The sequence below is a fragment of the Aplidium turbinatum genome, chromosome 10 (assembly GCF_918807975.1).
Source record: "Aplidium turbinatum chromosome 10, kaAplTurb1.1, whole genome shotgun sequence".
NCBI lineage: Eukaryota > Metazoa > Chordata > Ascidiacea > Aplousobranchia > Polyclinidae > Aplidium > Aplidium turbinatum.
In genome coordinates, this window is record NC_137481.1 from 6,994,990 (window position 1) to 7,013,985 (window position 18,996).

Sequence of the window (18,996 nt, forward strand, 5' to 3'; positions counted from 1 at the left end):
TTATTTCTAAGCAGATCAATCGTTTTTTAAAATTGTCTAACACGAAAATGTAATGTTCTCGGAAATACAGTTTCATAGTTAAATATTCTTACTGACTGGTTCATGAAATGACATGATACAAGATGATTTTATACAATTCGGAATGATATTGTCAAACTGGCCTATACCAAAAGGTTAATGACAGCAGATAAAGAATTGGCAAGATATCCACTTCGTGTTTCTCCGCAAAGTGGCGCCCTTGGAGTTTATCATCAGACGGAGATTTGGACTTTTTCTTTGTTCGATGACTGCAGATCGGTTGTCACACTATTACTTGAAAGAATGCCACTTTACTGAACAAAATAGTCGAAATACAAAATTTGCAATCACTTCCGGTTATTTCAGGCATCCGTACCAAAAGAAAATTCCCATCGGAGCGTTACGCCGAGAAAGTAAAAATCTGTTTTATGGCCCAAGGGCGCCACTACGTGGAGATGCAAAGCTGGTGTGATGACGCAACATCAGGCCACGCATAAGATAAATGACGGTGATCCAAAAAAATAGTGCCCGCAAGGTTGTATGACCAGGGTGAATACATACACCTTTGCATTGTTTGAAAAACTATGGTATGTTAAAATAGAACTAAATGTAAGTTTTGTTCTCGGCTTTCGAGCAGCCAGCAATATACCTCACCACAAGTGGACCATTAATCTAGTGGAGCTGTTCATATTATAACATATGATGCCCTGAGGGAAAGCTTCAAGTGAGCTGTATTTTGCGTCACGTGACATTTGAACAGCCTCTTATTACAGCACAAACATGTATTTTCATACGAAATTTGCTCAATTAGTTAGCACAATATGTTGCAACTCAGGCACAGCTGCCAGAAACTATTTGGCAATTACAAATTAATAAATTTGGCAGCTCGGATAAACACGATCGTAAGAGCATCCTACACCACAAGCTTCAGGCTAACAAGCTCCTTTATTTTTCCGGCGACCAAGCATGACCTACCTATCAAAGCTTCTACTCAGACATATTGCGAAACTTTTATCAGGAATATTTCTCGTCGGCGTGAGAGACTTTGACTTCACAATGTAGATTTTAACGACCTGTTTTAGCCTGATGCTACCACAACGAACTCGCAGCATCAGGCTAAAAGAGGTCGTTAAAATCTACATTGTGAAGTAAGCAACGATCATGTCGCTAAAAGCGAAACTCGATCTATTGCAAGACTTTGACTTGTTTGTAAAGAAAGGGTTGCGAGTGGAGAAAAAAATTGAAATACGAACGCGAGTGGAGAAAACAAAAATGGAAATACCAACGGAGTGGAGAAATATTGGCTTACGGAAGCCGACGACCAAACATGACCTACCGGCGCAGTAGTTTGGGATGTCAAGGCCGCCGGGAGATTTAGACCGGAGCAAGTATCAGGCGCAGTGAAAAAAGCCCGCTTCTACAATTTTACAGAAATGGCGTTTGCAGACACTCGACAGCGCAATGCGAGACTGCTACAAAACCTATGCATCTTTCACACAATTCTTAAAGCAGTTGCTTGAAAGAGGCGTGCAACCATCCATCGACAACATCACATAATTGCAGTAATGGTCCAGGTCATGGTAAGACTGAGCTACTTTGCCAGCTTCAGAACAATGGAAAGTATTTGTTGTACATTATAAGCGTTTTTTTTTTCTTGAAATTTTGTTTTTACAGAAGATCCCACAAGCAACGTGTTGCACGCCTCTGTCATAAATTCAATTTATTTTCCAACGGAGATTAAGCTACAAGTCCCAGCTCTCCTGCACGAAGCACCGATCTCTTCATGGGATATCACGCGGCACTCTCAAGGCAAATCTCGCACTAGGCCAGTTCGGTTGGTTCTACATCGACTCCACTGACGTCAAATCAATGTAAGAATGACGGATGCTTCCAGCTTCAGCCTTTCCCCGACCCATCACAAGTTAGATCAAACGGTGGCTCATCTGGATTCATGGCGTTTGGAGTGATTGGGGGGCTGAGGTCCGGTGTAGACGGAGGGGTGAAGACGTGGGGGTGCGGGTCCAACCCGCGCTGGGAATAAAAGAGGATGTACGCTTGCGCAGCCATGACGTCATCAATCGAGCACAGCTCCAGGTTGGAATCGTTGCAATGAACCCAGAATTCTAAAGCAAATATGTAAAAATCATGTAAAACTTCTGGCATCACTTAAACGTTTATACAGACACATGCTGAAAACGACCAGAAAGCAATTCTAAAAGAGATGTAAAAATAACGAAAACTGAAACCAAAACTTACTTCCAATGTCATTCCAACAGTAAGCGGTGTAATGACCTGAACCAAATCCCCTTCCATGGTGGATGACCACAGCGCTCAGGTCGTAGATCGTACCTCCCTCATATTTCTGAAAAAAAAATTCAATTTCTAAACCACAATCGATAGTGCCGGTAGTAAGCGAGAAACAGAGCTTATGACTTCTTTTGGAATTGAATACAACAATAATTGAGAGTACAACGTTCTTTTGTATAATACTAAATAGCCTGTCACTCTGAAAGTAAATTATTTCACTGGTGTGGTGTGTGATAAAACTTCATCAAATTGTCCACTAGCAGTCCATTCCCTTACATTAGCTTCGATCCAGCAATGGGGCTTCATGTCGAGTTCCGGGGGGAAATGGACAGGGACGATGATCTTTTCTCGGTTGTTTCGGCCGCTCCAGCGAAAACGTTTCAAGTGGAAGCGGAGAATCTGTAATTTTTTTTGAGAGAAGAGCAATTTAAAACATGTCTTAAGTGTTGAATGATGAAAAAGGGGCTGATTTTCGGGCCGGGTTGGTGCGCTTATAAACTGTTTAGGTGAACCGTGTTGACACTGAACTTCGAGCATTTCAACCCATTCCCTTATTGCCGAAATGCCAAAAGTGGGAACGAAATTCAGAGCAATTTTATCCGGTCTTGAGATGGCCACTTGAGGCATCTTATCGCCGTCTACCCAGTCAAGAGAGGCATTCTATTAAGATTGTGATAATGTAATTAATTCAACTTCATACAATGCTCACTGGAACAACTGGCAGAGTGATATTTTTCAAAGTTCAAAGGTAAGATTGAATATTTAATTGACAGCTAACTATTACAAATCAAACGCTTATAAGACCTTGTTGTTTAATATCTATCTAGAAATGAATATCACGCCCGCAGCACCTGTGGAAGTTCAATTATCTTGATTTGTTTTTCCGCTTCCGAGAGTTTTGATGGAGGTTTCCTGTTGGACAGCCGTCTTCTTCGCGTACCATCTACCGAGGTTTCATAGAGTAAACACAGCTATTGCTTCAAATGTACAAGTTAGCTACTGCAAGTTCAGACAATAGACTACAATTGATATTTAGTTGAAGTTGCACTGGTAGGGGACTCAACACTTACCTTTCATTTGAGAGCAATGCAGCCCGTTACAGTAACTGCAATTATACACCCGGCCTCCATCTAAACGTTCCGCTTCAGTGAATTTATCTAGCATTTCGGTTAAACTGCAGCCTTGGTTGGAGTTTTTCCTGCAAATTACTCAAGTGTAATTATTACATAACATGATGTAATCAGAACAACTAATAACAAAATATCTAAATTAAACAAGAGGACAAAACTAAATTTACTTTTCAGCTGCTCCGTAACATTTTCTTCCACATTGCAAACTTTTTCTACATCAGCAAAGTAAAACCGGCAGCACTGGTAGCAAGTGCGCTAATGAGGCACTAAAGAGATCCTTACCAGCTATTACTGGTAGCACTGTGATATCTCTGAGGAAATTCCAAGGACAAGTCCCAAAACGGCTCAAATGTGCTGGACACCTGCTTGCATTCCTGGCAACGTACTTGGCTGTGGAGACGCCCCTCAAATACAGCATGGACAATCTGTAAAGGAAATTATAGTGAAATACATCAAAGTTGAAAAAGTATATTTTACGGGAAAATCGAAAGAAAATTTGACACAACGTGCAAGGATAGTTGACAATCCACGGCATAGTCACTTTGCAATGCTTTTCAAGCGTTTTCCAGTTTTCAGTCGAGACATCGCATGTAGCCTAGGCAAACATTTTTTCGAGTTCTTAGAGACGATTGATTTTTTGCTGGTGACATTGGGATATGAGTTAATAATAGCATACAATGAACGTTAGAGCGCTTTGGAAAAACAAGTCGAGATAGCCAACAACACCAAACGCTTGTTTCAAGGAATATATGAGCACCAAAAATCAACATAATATGATGGTCTCACAACCAACCCCTGATATCCTGGCGGCAAGGCGTTCAGCTTTGCTGGCCTGCGTTCGTCGCCGACGTTCCAACTCTGATACTATTTTGTCCAAAAGTTCGCATAAAAACTCTTGCGCATCTTGCTGGGAGTAGCCCTGGGATGGAGTAGCAGAGTAAAATATACAGTCAGGTTTCTATCAACGATAATAATAATACTTGTACATAACAATACAAATGATTTGCCACTTTGTATGGTCAAACATTCAATAAAATTATAAAACATGTTCACTAGAATTAAAGGATTTAGAAGCGCTAACACAAAGTTTCTGGCAAAAAAAAAAGTCAAATTTAAAGTCACGCTTTTTCACATAAAAACAATCTTACTCTGAAAGAAGGAATTAATTGCCAGACCGAGCTAAGGAAATGATACGGAGAGACCAGTTTCCATTTTCCTGACCACATGATGTGATAGAGATCATGGAGTTCATGACAAAGAGAAAGGGAATTCGGTTGCGCCATCAGTCTTCGCTTTGTGTTGAAGGGGGAATCCCCGTTTTTATTTTTGTCAGGACTTCGGGTCTCTCTGCCTCCGTTTAAACCTTAAAAATAAAAAGCGGTTAAGAAATTCATCATCATCAACCAATTTTGATTATACAGGCCATGAATTCATTCTCATGTTGAGGGCGTGCACTGTTAAAAATTTTCGTAATTTTACTGTCAAAAGAGCAGTAGAATATTACTATCTTGTTACAGTACTTGAAATTACTGGCCATTTTGTGGTATATTTACTAGACAAAGACGTTTTTTTACTCCAAATATAGTAGAATCACTGATTGAGCAGTTTTAAATTTTACTTCTTTTCGTAGTAGATGATTTCACTTCTTTTTTGGAAGTGAATTTACTGGTCTGTGAAAGTGTTTTGCAATTTTACTGACAAAAATAGTAAAATTTCACTATATATTTTTTTTAACTTGCATTGGCAGTAATTGTACTATAGGTACGGTAGGCTACATGGGCAGTGACATTTTATTAACACCGTTATTTTAGTCCGATTAGGCTACTATACTCCTGTGCAGCAATATATTTAGCACTTCTACGAAACGTCAACCTTTTTTCCGGTCAACATATTTACGGTCACACCAGCACATTCTCGAAACAGTGGGATGCTACGTTATGTCATGCCTTTCTGTTTTGATATCTGATATAGGCTACCTTGGCCAGCAATATAGAGTTCGTGGGTTAATTGAAACAATCATGACTGGAAGGAAAGTTTGCTAGAGATCCGAACTCACGGGCTTCCAACAAAAATGTTTTAATTGTTTGTAATATTGGTTCCTTAAAAATGCACTGAAAGTACTAGAGAGTCGACCCGAACCCGAGTTTTATAGTCAAACGGTTCGACTCTCTGACTAAAACCCGAGAATTAGTATCACTTATCAGTCGTCAGCCAATGGGCTGGCGAATGTTATCCTGGTCCGCGCTCAATTTCCCGCCTTCCCGCTCAGAATTTGCAGAGTCTGATTAGCGTTGCCAGATGGGGAAATAGGATAACAAATTTAAAAAAATTCTGGTGAAATTCAATTTTAGAGGCCTTTGATGCCAAATTTTTTGACTTTGGGACCAGAAAACTTTTTGGTGAAATCTAGTGAAATTTTCCCCCAATCTATTTTTTTCAAGAAAGTTTTTTTAAACTTTTAAGCGAAAAATCCCCGCTCGTATAGAAAACGTTTTGCAAGAGGTTTGCGCATGCGTGACGGCAGTGTCTTATGTCTTAAAAACTATTTGTATTTTTAGGCGAAATTGTTTTATTTAGGGTGTTTTACATATCTGGTGAAGTTGTATGCAATCTGGTGAAATTTTATTTACTTTTTGGTGCTAAGCATCTGGCAACACTGAGTCTGACAACTGAGCATGTGCAATGATGCAAGCATCAAGCATGGTTGCAGGAATAGTGCAGTAACTTAGTTACAGCTGGTTTTGTTGCAGTCATAAGTTTCAGATAGACAGAGGAAGCGTGTCAATAGCAAAAGTAGCATCGTTAAACCTGTATCACTGACCTGGTAACAAGTTTAATCCTACAAATGGTATCTTTGCTGATTTTTTTTATGTTTACCATGGACAAATGAGAACAATAGCGTACCATTGAAATTAATTTATTTCGATGCTTTTAGTAAGTTAAGTGCATTATACTGCTACGAAATTACATAGTTAAGCAATATGCACTGAACAACAATGACTTAGATCAGGCAGGTCGGTCTGTCAGTCAATGCAGTGAGGCTCTGCCCCCTCCCTACAATTTTCTAACCACTGCACCCCTGAGTCAATGTGAAGAACTACCTAACACATCTTCCCGGTATACCAGTATTGTAGCCTACTGAACACACAATGTTGAAGTAGTCGAGCTCTGTTGTAGTAGCTTCTAGCATTCGGACTCTGGATTGGAAGATCCAGTGTTGGAATTGTACTATAAAAAGATTAGGCAGTGGCTATTTGACCGGCGCCGGTCTTTGAATCTGAAACACTATTTGACCGGTCATGACATCACTATACAGGCACCTTTTTCTCTTTCAAAGCAAAAGACGAGAAGCGTGTATATAAGTTCTAAATTCAACAAGTTTATTCAACTCGGTACGTGGTGCGTGCGATACTTTGCCGGCTTCTATTCTAGAGGGAATGAGTTTGATACGTACTACCCGGAAGCGTTCTTTTTTCTTTAACTAAATTTTGACCCGAAGTGCATTTTTGTAGTCAATTTTTAATTTCAGTTGCCTACAGCCCAATTTCTTATGTCTTTGCAAATGTGAGTAATAAAGTTAGAGTTTTTTTAATTTGCTGGAATTTGAGAATTTTACTGGGTAATTTTCCGTTTGTGGCCGTGCTAACTACTGATATATAGCCTACTACATAATTTTTCATTCAGGCACGTTTTAAACCTTTCAAGGTTTTGCCACCTTTTCGCGTTCATTAACGTGCTGGTAGGTCTATATCGATTTTTGTAGTTAGTATCTTTTTCGTCCCGGACGCGTTAATGACAAAAATAAAATGATTGAATGATGTGACCGTGTGTGCCGAACGAAGCATTACACTTTTGCTCTCAACAAGTTAGTTATATACAATGCTTCTTTTAAAAAAATGGTAATGGTATGTAAATGTAATGCAACTCAAATTAAAAATTGACTACAAAATGCACTTTGGGTCAAAATTTAGTTTAAAAAAAAAAGAATGCTTCCGGGTAGTATCGAACTCATTCCCTCTAGAATAGGAGTCGGCGAAGTATCGCATGTGCCACAGATCAAGTTGAATAAAATTGTCGAATTTAGAACTTATGTCTTATATACGTGCTTTTCGTCTTTTGCTTTGTAAGAGAAAAAGGTGCCTGTATAGGCTAGTGATGTCATGACCGGTCAAATAGTGTTTCAGATTCAAAGACCGGCGCCGGTCAAGTAGCCACTGCCAAAAGATTACTAGGCATGGCTGCTGCAACTGTCTTCAAAATGAGAAAATTGCCATATCTGGTGCTACGCCTTGCCAATGAGTAGCCAGGGAGTAACGACATTTGAGATGCAACTCCATTTTACCTCAGAGTGAAACCTCTGCCGTCAGTTGCAGTTTATAGGCCTAGTCAATGCCCAGGACTGTTAAAAAGTGAGAACTAAATAATTGAGTGGTTTATCGAGCTGTGGTGATAAAACTTGTGGTAGGCTGATCTTTCGTGTGTGACCAGCGTGAATAATTTGAGCAGCAGGTCCAGGGTGGTAAACAATAGACCCTCAGCCCTGGCCAAAGATCAAGAAGGAAAAATCCCCATTAGGCTACAGGAAGAGGACCAGTACTTATTACCGGTATTATTCGTGACAACGTCTCATAATACATGTTTTAAACCAATTTAGGTTTTTTCATGCTTTCCTGAGAATGTGTTGTATTTCATTTCATTGAATAACTTGATACTTGGATATTATCCTTGTGCATTTATGATGTGCTGGGAGACAACTGGCGGCTGGGAGACAACTTGCCATCTCAGTGGGATTAGTGGAACTGATTACAACATATTTTAAAGAAGATTGCTCAGCGATTTATCAATGCTTTGAGGTAACATACATCTATTATTATTTACTTGCAAACACAGATTTTTTAATACCCAACCTTCCCATTCCCGGAAGAACATCCGACACATACTTTGCAAATTTATATATAGCTTATATAACTTGTGTGATATGAACACCATGCTACTACTGCTAATAAATTCTATTTCATTGCCTTCTTAGCGGCTATATGAGTGTTTGACAATGTTTGTATGATTTTCAATATCTTAAAAATGTTGAATTCAATTTGTAGGATTCAGCTATCTCCCAGTTTGAAGAAACTCGTGTACCAGCATCCAATAATTGTGTGTTTTGGTAAGTTGTGAATGAGCGTTTGTACAATTTTGACTGATGTACAAGTGAACTTTTGAATTGCTCACCTAAATATGAAGTTGGTAAATGTAAATATGCACTAATTTCAGTCTTCGTAGTTTCATTTGTGCCTCATTGCATCTGCAGGGCCCACTCTTGCCAGTGCAGTGAAGTTTCTCGTATTCATCGAAGGCAACCTTGCAATGGAAACCAAGTCGTTTTTTTGTAGCGCTGGCTTACTTCTTCTGCTCATATTACGTCTTTGCAATGTCATATCCAGATAGTGCAGCTGCAAGTCTGGAGTTTATACAGAGGTATGTAAACCTGTAATGTGTTTAATTGTTTATGTATGAGCTAAGGAATAACAATAATGGAACTCCCTCCTTTACAAAGTCATTCATACCAGTGACAAGCTGGTCTGGAGTGGGATTCAAATCCACGAAGTTCTTGACAGTGTCTCTCTACTACAGCTAGTAAGAACTGCACCCATTACCGGAGGGATTGCGTCTTACCCCACTCGGCCATCCAGACTGATTATTAGAGGTGTTAAACTGTTAATACTAGTTATGTACGCAAGTTCCAAGCCACAACTCCAGAGGATGACGATTATTCTAAGGTTTGTGGAAGTGACAACGCATTCTGATCAATTTGAAGGTTTCACTACACGATGGTATTGTGGTGTAGTTACAAACATTGCTAAATATCACGGTCAAATTTGAAAAGATCCACTGATATAACTTGTGTTGTTTCCTCAGATACTTTGCTCGCATTGGGGTCATCCGTCATGACAAGAAAAAGTGGGATGTGCACCCTAAAGTACTCCGACTGTGCAACGAGGTCATGCTTCGGCAGGGATGTTTGTTATGAAGATTGAAGCAAGTCAAGAAATTCACTGTTCAGTCGCTGCTGCTTCATGCTTCGCCGAAATATAGCCTCGGCTGAACTCTGCAGTTAAAAAAGCGAATTCACGTGTTCGTGAAACATCAAACAAATAGCTATACTTGTAACATCTTGAAAAATATATTGTGAAACATTGTCGCCAGTGAGGTCTGCTGTACACAATAAATTTATATCTGCAAGTGCACGTGTGTAATATTTACTTGTAGAGAAAGTCATTTTACTCTCATAATGCCGTTTGTCACAAAAACTATTCGGGAAGTTATTTTGCTGCCTGTCCAGAGCAGTAATTTTACTAATTAGAAACATTTAAAAAATGACTATCCGGAGCAGTAATTCTACTGATCAGAAACATTTAAAAAATGACTATCCAGACCAGTAATTTTACTGATCAGAAACATTTAAAAAATGACTATCCAGAGCAGTAATTTTACTGATCAGAAACATTTAAAAAATGACTATCCAGAGCAGTATTTTTACTGATCAGAAACATTAAAAATATGACTGTCAACGGAAGTAAAAATACTTCCATTACAGTAAATAAAATTACTACTTAGGAAGTTATTTTGCTGCCTGTCCAAAGGACAGTAAAATTTTTTAACAGTGTGGCCCGCCTGTCTGTCGAGGGCGTGGCCCGCCTGTCTGTCGAGGGCGAAGTTTTCCTCTCCACACACCAAGGTCCGTTGACTCGGCCGTTGGCAGACTCCATGCTCAGGGCTAAAAGGTCACACTTAACAAGTTCTTTCCAAGAAAGTTTTGGTCTACCTTGAACCCGCTGTGCTGCAAAGTTGACATATCTGACCTAAGAAATCCAATTGGAGAACTTTACCAACGTCTCTTATTTGCTGTGCCCTTACACCGTGGGCACAGTTAATGTGGGTTCGGTCTGAGTGGGTCTTTTATTTCACTACAATTCTTGTGGACTCAATGAGAGCAATAAGTGCAGAAGATAGAGTTTTTTCCGGTTCCACTTGGGCATACCGAGCAAGAATGCTTTTTCCGATCTTTTCAGTGAGTTCATGTTGAGACCACAAATTATTACTTTGGTCTTTTTTATGTTCACTCTTAGGTCCGTTGTTTCCATCATCCTTCTTCCAAGATGTGGTCTGTCAGCAAGTGTCTCTTATGAGGTGTCGACAATGGCGAGGTCGTCAGCGTACAACAGCTCCCAAGGGCAGCCAGTGCGCAGCTCAAGAGACAGGGCTAACTTCCAGGACGATGATAAAGAGCAGTGGGCTCAATACGGAACCCTGATGTACACCCACTCCCAGTCTGAAAGTGTCACTGTATCCGTCTCCAACACGCACAATCGCACATGGCTCCTACAATTCAAGTACATTGATTGTACTATCCATACTTGCCACTCCTCAACATTCAGTTTACGCATGGCCCGCCAGATCACCTTCCTCGGCACTCGATCAAAAGATTTTTCGAGGTCTACAAAAGTCATATTTAAAGACGAAAATCCAGCCGGATGCCCATCCTGACACTAACCACAGTTATAGGTGGTGGGCCTAGCCTTTACCACCTAATAAGGTATTTCCTGCAAGGCAGCAGGATGTCTAACAAGCTTTAGCCAGCCAGTCGAGGCTGTAAAATTGCTATTCATAATACTTGCTTTCGTATAACTGTTTGAATGAGAGAGTGCAGACTCAACGGCCTCCTACGCCTTTTTAGAGTTACGGTCTTTCGCACTCTCTCATTGGAAACACACTGTACGTTTTTATTTTATGTACGTTTTGTTTCGCATCCAAACAAAGATAAATAACCATCTATCCAAAACACACGCTACATTACTCTCATTTATCACTGCAACTTTTAACACACAAAAACATTGAATAGAGTCAAAAGTTTACCATATTTAGAATCCCGATGAAATTTACTGCTTTTTAAATGCAAACAAATTTATTTCCATCAAGAGTGTCCCCTTAAAGTAGGCCCATTAAACAAGCGAACAAACAAACCTGCTTGCATCCTTAGCAAACGCTTCGAGATCGTTTGGGAGGTTTGGCTTTCGTACATTTCAATGGTTGACCGGCGGCTCCAAGACCGTAACTTGGCGGCAGCAGTTTTTGTTTGACTTGGCAGAGGAAAAGTCTCATCAATCTCTAAGTCGCGTACAGCCAACAGACACCTCCGAAACTTTTGCAGATGACCGAGAACCTAACGAAATATTGACAAATTTTGAAAACATTAAGTTATTTACAAAATTAAAGCATGAATGGTAATGTTTCAGTTTGCGTATCACGTAGAGATTCCCTGTACACCTTATCAGAGCTTGGATTCGGATCCAAACTTACAAACGAGCTTCTCTCATCATTCTCCCTTCACCCATCTTCAGGCATTGTAACAATAATTTAAGCAACTTGTTATGGGTAGGGCACTCAGTGCAATTCTTTCTCGGGCTCCCTTCGTTTACCAAATACCTTCAATCGATTTACCACACAATGAACGAAGCGAGCAGCGTTTCAAACATCGACATATTACTCAGTATGGTGACTGGAAGACAAACATTATGTTTCGCCGGTTCTCCTGCACTAGGGCGTATAGTGATTGAAACGGTGTCGAAATATTAACAAACAAAATTAGGATGAACACAATATTTAGTGAACAATCACCTGAATAATGGAGTTGAGATAGCAAGTATTTCCAAGATTGCGCAATCCTGTTACGCCAGGAATTAAAGAAGTTACGGCACGGTTGGGGACGCTATCATACAGCGACTTGCTTGTATTCTGCATGCGAGTTTTGCGGTTGGGCAGCGTGCGGGAAGGTAATGGTCTTTCCGTTTTCGATCGTTTCCTTTCCCGTTTCAAGGGTTGCTTTGAAGCAGCTTTTCGACGACTAAAAAAAATCATCAAACTAAGCATCAAGAAGTGTTATGTCAATTTGAAACTTTCTATACTGTACGTGACGTGAATTACAATCACAATAAAAGAGATCTAGTTTCGCTTTTAGCAGCATGATCGTTTTTTATTTCACAAGTGCAGACACAAACGACGGTTGCTTGTGTCAAAATAAAGTCGAGCATCACATCAATAAAAAATCTTGAAAGTTTTAAAAACACTCCAACGTACTTTAATTTCTTTTGTCGCAATGTTTCTCTGGCAGCTTTGGCTTTATCAAGTTTCATTGTCCGAATGCTCAATCGTAAGCTTCTTCTGGGAGGTTGGCCTTGTCTGAGTGCATCTGGCAAATGGGACTCGTCAGAAATTCGCAACTTTTTCGGAAAAGGTTCATTGGTTGATGGGGTCAATTGGTTCATGATTTCTTTATATCGACTGGCGGCGTTTGTTCTTTTCGATCTCCTTTGTCCTTCCAAAGAAGCCAACAAGGAACGACGCGCAACATCCGGAAGGTTTTTCGCACTTAAGTTTGAGATAACAGTTCTCTCTTCCTCATTATCTTCAATATTTGATGGTGTGGGAGTAAAAATTTCAGATTGAATAACAGAAGAAATATTCAATACGTTTTTCTGGTCAAGGCTTGTGCTGCTTTCCTCAATTGCAGAATCATTGCTCTTTGTTGGCTTTATAGTGACTTTTTCTGCCAGCACATTGCTATCTTCGCTTTTGATTGGTGCGTCCTCGGCGTTTTTACCCAACGGCGGAAACAAAATCTTGAAATTTTGGGTGGGTTTAGTTTGGTGAGCGGTCGACGAACTGTCGCTTTTAAAGAGCAAAACTTTATTTTTATAGGCTTCTGAATTTAAAACTTTGGTTAGATCTAGAACTTCAGTAGGTTTAACCCCAACAAGGTCGGACGTTCGCTTTTTCATACTTCGCAAAGGAGAATATTTTTTGTAAAAATCAAAAGCACTGCCATCAGAGGGCTTTGCGAGTTTGGTATCCGAGATTGAACATAGCGAATCTTCTAGCAAAGATGAAGAAATTTCTGATGTAGGTAGAAGCGGAGGACTTTGAGCCGTTGAAGCTTTGTCTGACTCATGCAAAACAGTGTCTATTGGGAGTATGTTTGATAGATGTGCTTGTAGATTAACTTGTGAGGAAGTCCGCTTGGTAGCAGTGTCTTCAGAAACTTTCGGTAATGAAATGCTGGGAATTATGGATTCATTAGAATGGTCTGAAGAGCTTAAACTTGCACATTCTAATTTTTCAGATTCAATTGCGTTGCTTTCACTGCTACTGTCGTTGTCTTTTATCAAGCCTTTCGTGTTTTTGACAAATGCCAACCAGCGTCGGAATACCTTCCGTTGTCTCACAAACCTTAAAATGAAGTAGCACAAGATAAAAGTCTTATAGCGGTAAAGGTTATAGCGATACCTCTGTTTCAGAAGTTTCATGCAGAGCATTATTAAAAGGCGTTTGATGAATCTTCTAGTCTACCCGATCGCATTGGATGATGAAGTGAAGTATTTTTCTTTTGCGTATCGTGCAGCAAAGAAAACAAATAAGAGCACACAGAAAGGGGTAAACTTTGCAGCTAATTATTAATATCCAAGTGAAGATTGGAAAACAAATCTGCATAAACTTCTTTTATGTACAATTCAGAGCACAGATCAAAAATTTTTAGCTTGAAAGATTACAACATTTACAAAGTAACACAGTAAGCTGATCCAATAAAACAACCATTTTAGATTTATTTAATATCTATAATGTTTTATCGTTATCAGATGTTCAATCAACGTAAAAAAGGTTTAATTTGTTGCATGCCTGGGGAACCACAGACCAGCCTGTTGAAGACGAGACTGCCAAATCTGACGAACAAACAAACCTTGAGTGCCATATGGCAGTAATATTTCGGTCATCACGGTCGAGTTGTTGTTGCTGAAGTCGACGACGCATCTGTACGTCTTCATCTGCAGTGATCGCTGCAGTTCGCAGGGTGTGGCCACTTCGAGTCGTCCCAGTAAAGTTTTGGTATCTAATGGCCTGATTGTAATTGAAAAGAAAACATTCAGTAAAATCATTCTACAGTGCATGAAATATGAAGGGTGCAAAGGCATATGAAGTGAAAGGGGAGGCAAGAAAGCCAAATTTCGTGTCCACCTTCCTTCAGGTATGCCTTTTAGTGTCTGGCCAAGGCCACAGCCGCATGCTCATGAGCGGTGTCGAACCGGCGCCGTTTCGAGTGCCGTACCCGGGCTCTCACTACTCGGCTATGCAGCCGAAACACTACAGGGCTTGACGTTGTTATACAAACATTCAAATAAAATAACAAACCTGGAGGGTTTCCCGGAGAACCTTGAGGTCTCCTGACTTGTTGTCGTTTAAAACATATTCTTCACATTCATAACAATAAACATACAACTCATTGACGTCAATAACCAGTGGGTGCAAGGTATCGAGATAGTGATTGAGAGCATGCTCATGAATGTACCTAAGAAATGAAACCTTTTATCAAGCATTGTTTTCTTAGACCCATACAGTAGTAATAATAATAACGTTTTATTTCGCACCCATTGCAACAATATACAACACACTGCAATTACAGACGCAACACAACAGACAAGTTGAAGCAACAAAGGGACATATAAATATAGAGTTGGCACACATACAAAAATGTAAAAGTAACTACATTCATTCAACTACCGGTCAGATTGCACAGCTTTTGCTTTTTTGTTGCAGTCAAAGCCAATTAGTTAAAATTGCCTGAAAACAGACGCAATGTTAACATCAATTCGAATCCAGTCCTAAAACCACAATCCGCCAAGTTGAAACAAAACTTGAATAAGAAAACTCCGAAACTAAACAAAGCATCATCACCAATATCAACAATTTCTAATGAGAAGAACTTTTATGTATATATATATGTCACTAACACTGAACATTATTGCTAGTTGCTACATGCTAACACTGTGCACTGTCATTTGTAAACATTTTACATAACATGGCTTTCTAATAAAAAATGGCAAAATGTTATGACTAGAGATGTACCGATACCAATATTTTGGCTGATACCGATATCACTTTTTTAGGCTGATACCAATATTTTGGCCGATACTTTAGTGTTACAAAAAGAAGCAATTTTGGTATTTGCAAGGAATTATATCAAATGCTAAGTTTGACCTTATTTGCATAAACTATTAAAAAAAGGTTTGAATTGGCATAATTTATTAAAGATTCAAGAATTCAATCTCAACCGCATTGTTGTGTCACAATAATAGGTTTTAGTAATGAAAGGCCACCGTGATTGAGGACTGGGGGTATAAGGAAAGAAACATTACATCATAATTGGGGTTTCTGAAAAATTAATAAAGGGTTTGCGCAAACTCTCCAAATAGGCTATCATAATTGATAAGATGTAAACCAAGTCATTTGTGTAGTCGTACAAACACTATTCGACAAGTAATGTGCAACCTAAGAGCGCTTGTCGTTGGGTTGAGAAGCTTTTGCCAGGCCAAGACTACCAAGGTAGTAAAAATGTATAATTTTGCATCGTTTTTACGTTGCTACACGTTTAAAAAATCCAGCTGGTTCTATCAGTTTGTGATTCAATTTCCACCTTTCGTTGTAATGAACTCATCAAGCATTATGTCATGGCAGATTACGACTATGAACATACCACTATGAACAAAAGAATAAATTTTAAACTTCAATTTGTATTGAAAATACATGACGTAATGTCTTCCAACCTTGTCACATATTACTTCATCACGTAATGTCTTATAAGAATGAATTGAAAACAAGTCTATTCACTAAAAATGAGAGCAACGGGACCACGAATCCTCACTGAATCAATCAGTATATATAATATAAGGTGTTGTGCCTACTGATCTCTGGAGTTGACGTAAACCTTAAAAATATGGACTTATTCTTGCTATGGGTTTGACTACATATATTACATATCAATTAATGGATATTTTGTTTCAGTGAACTTCAAAGTCAAAACGTATTTGTTTACCAATACCAAACCACTTGTGACGATCGAATATCACTTGTTGAGTCACTTGACCGAAATCAGCTGATTTGCGTGTACGTTAAAGTGCCTACCACGTCGCATGGATGAAAAACTTTCACAAGTTTTACAGTATACTCGGCTGAGACTAAAAAAGAAACACAAATGATAAATATTGGAAAAATTGAGTCTTCTTCACGACTTAAAAATCGAACAACGCAAAACTGATGAAACAAAACGTTTTGTTTGAGTGAAAGAATCACTGCAAGCAACCAATGCCAAAAGGTGCGCGCAAGAAGTCATGGGAGTGTGAGGTATCAAAAATTTGAACAGGTTGTTATTTTTCTACATCAATGTGACGTTAGTTACATCTTTAAAAAATCTATATCTTTGCTTTTGTAGAAAATCCGCAGCAAACGCCTTTTTTATATGTTTAGTATCGGCCAAATTTCGCCGATACCGATACTCAAAAAATGGCCGATATCGATACATCTCTAATTATGATAATAGATGTTACACAAACACTTTAGTAAAGCAACACCATACCTGCCACACGCTACGTTTGGACAACTTAAACAAGCCCAAACTGACTCTGTAGTGAAGCACGTACTGCACAGCCACTTCTGTGGATTGACGACTGAATGCCTTTCTCCTATGGTCATACGCATGATATGTTTGCAATTGCAAATGCTTAACTGGAAAGCAAGTACATGTTATCAGTTTTTGGAACCAGCTAGTGATCTACAATCTACATCAGTCTTGGGCTAAACAGAAATGTCTTTTAATAATAAAAAAGCTGTGTTTTCACCACAGTTAAACCACACAATTACTATAAATTAGCAGACTTTAATTTCTTTTGACCAATTCTAAATCAAACACAATGCACTGTACATTGTATTATACAAGATACCTCATATTCAGTTGAGAGCCGAAATCGTGTATATCGAGTCAGATATTGAACTTCATGTTGAGATACAAGCTCCTAAGAAAAAACATTTGTTATATCAAAATTCAAAAGTGCATCATGCAATATTTGTTGATAGTAATAATTTTCACAACAGATCATGAGGGAATAAACTTATCAATCATGATGGTAAAAACAAAATTTTCAAAACAAAGAAAATCAGAAAATTCAACTTTGGCCGCTTTATCTGACTATAGAAACACCAGTTTCAAATCGCAAACTATTTGCCCAGTAAGTAAGTGTTGTGGCGATCAGATCAAGAAATTAATTGAGTTACAGGTGACCACCTCAGCTTGTGGTGCTGTGGATTTGCATTTTTCTTATGAAAAATAGTCAGTTTAATGCATATTGCTGCCTGAAGTCTAACAGGTCATGTGACAGTTTCAAAACCTAACTGAACAAACTAAACGTTTTTTTTCTAATTTTATTGTATAAATGACAAGTCAAACTTAATTTTTTAAATAAGAGATTTATTGAAACATGATTCATTGGTAGGTTACATTATCAAAAAATAATGGTGTAGTTTTACAATTTACTCTTAATAATCACTAAGCTTGCTAGGACATTGTGTCTGTAGCTATTAGATATCGGTAAAAAAATTGTAAAAACAATAGCATAAAAATAGAGTTTGAAATCATACTACAGAGCAGGAATACGTGTATGAAAAGGTATAAACCTAAAAACAAACTGTTTCTTTAATTTACTTTAGAGTATTCTGATGGAGATCTTGACTTCGCTTTCACCGGAGTCTTTTTCCCAGAGTCAGGACTCTTCTTTTGTTTGTCCATAACGGAACGTGCGTTGAAAGAATAAAAGTTCAACAACGGCAGATTTAAAAATGTTTATGTGTCACAAATCAACAAGAAGTTTTATATCATGGCAAATTGCAGATAAACCTAACTGAAAAGTTTAAAGATCATATTTTTGCTGAAACAACATGGACAGTATATAAACCATATAGTGTATATTAACATTAATTCTATTTGAATAAGGACCTTCTGATGATCCTTCTTTTAGAGATCATAAATATTTTGCAATTGAAAATAATTTGACAAAAAAAATTGAACAGTTTATTTATCAATAATGTTATCACAACTTGTGTACGTTTTATCTTTTTACACTACCGTATGTGATGTGTTTTTTATTTTCAAATTATGTTTTGAAAAAAAATCCATTTTTTATAAAAATAAAAAATGGCATCCCTAAAGGAGGGATCATCAGAAGGTCCTTATACAACTAAATGACTTATTCTTAACTTGTTCAAATAGAATCTTTTTGACAACCTTTTTTACACCGTGGCCCCCTTTGAAAATTTTGAAAAATCACTGGCCCCTCTTTTTTTTGGGTGCCAGGTGTTTCATCCCTGAGATCTTTCGTCCCGACGTTTCGGCCCTACAAAACATCGGCTACTTTGGTGGAAAGTGCGAGATTGAAAGTGGAAAAACACAGACGAAACATCTGGTAAGCGTGTGAGATTGAGAGTGGCAAAACACCGCAACCGAAAAGAAGTTTTATTTGAAGTGGAACTTGAATTGGATGAAAAGTCGATAGCTAACCCGAGCGACTGCACACACACCCCGATCACGCGACAGTGGCGGCGCCCTTGTCATTTCATGACAAGACGAATCGCAGACCAGAAGGCTTACTCTCAACGAATTGCAGTC

General features: G+C 38.7%; 1 protein-coding gene and 1 long non-coding RNA gene across 2 annotated transcripts; one reads left to right on the forward strand and one right to left on the reverse strand.

Annotated features, from left to right (window-relative positions):
* Positions 1-55: 55 nt before the first annotated feature.
* LOC145778827 (ubiquitin carboxyl-terminal hydrolase 44-like) lies at positions 56-18,225 on the reverse strand. The gene is made up of 16 exons (XM_082590412.1): positions 18,037-18,225; positions 17,279-17,350; positions 16,915-17,063; positions 14,694-14,850; positions 14,245-14,402; positions 12,588-13,736; positions 12,129-12,354; positions 11,475-11,673; positions 4,604-4,818; positions 4,249-4,374; positions 3,738-3,880; positions 3,396-3,523; positions 3,177-3,268; positions 2,602-2,724; positions 2,275-2,380; positions 56-2,141 (listed from the first exon to the last, which is right to left on the reverse strand). The coding sequence occupies exons 1-16, from the start codon at positions 18,118-18,120 to the stop codon at positions 1,915-1,917; spliced, it is 3,354 nt and encodes a 1,117-aa protein (XP_082446538.1). The 5' UTR covers positions 18,121-18,225; the 3' UTR covers positions 56-1,914.
* Positions 8,207-9,619, forward strand: LOC145778830 (uncharacterized). Its single transcript, XR_014290471.1, has 4 exons — positions 8,207-8,308; positions 8,555-8,616; positions 8,761-8,927; positions 9,369-9,619. It is a non-coding gene; the product is annotated as an uncharacterized LOC145778830 (long non-coding RNA).
* Positions 18,226-18,996: the final 771 nt, after the last annotated feature.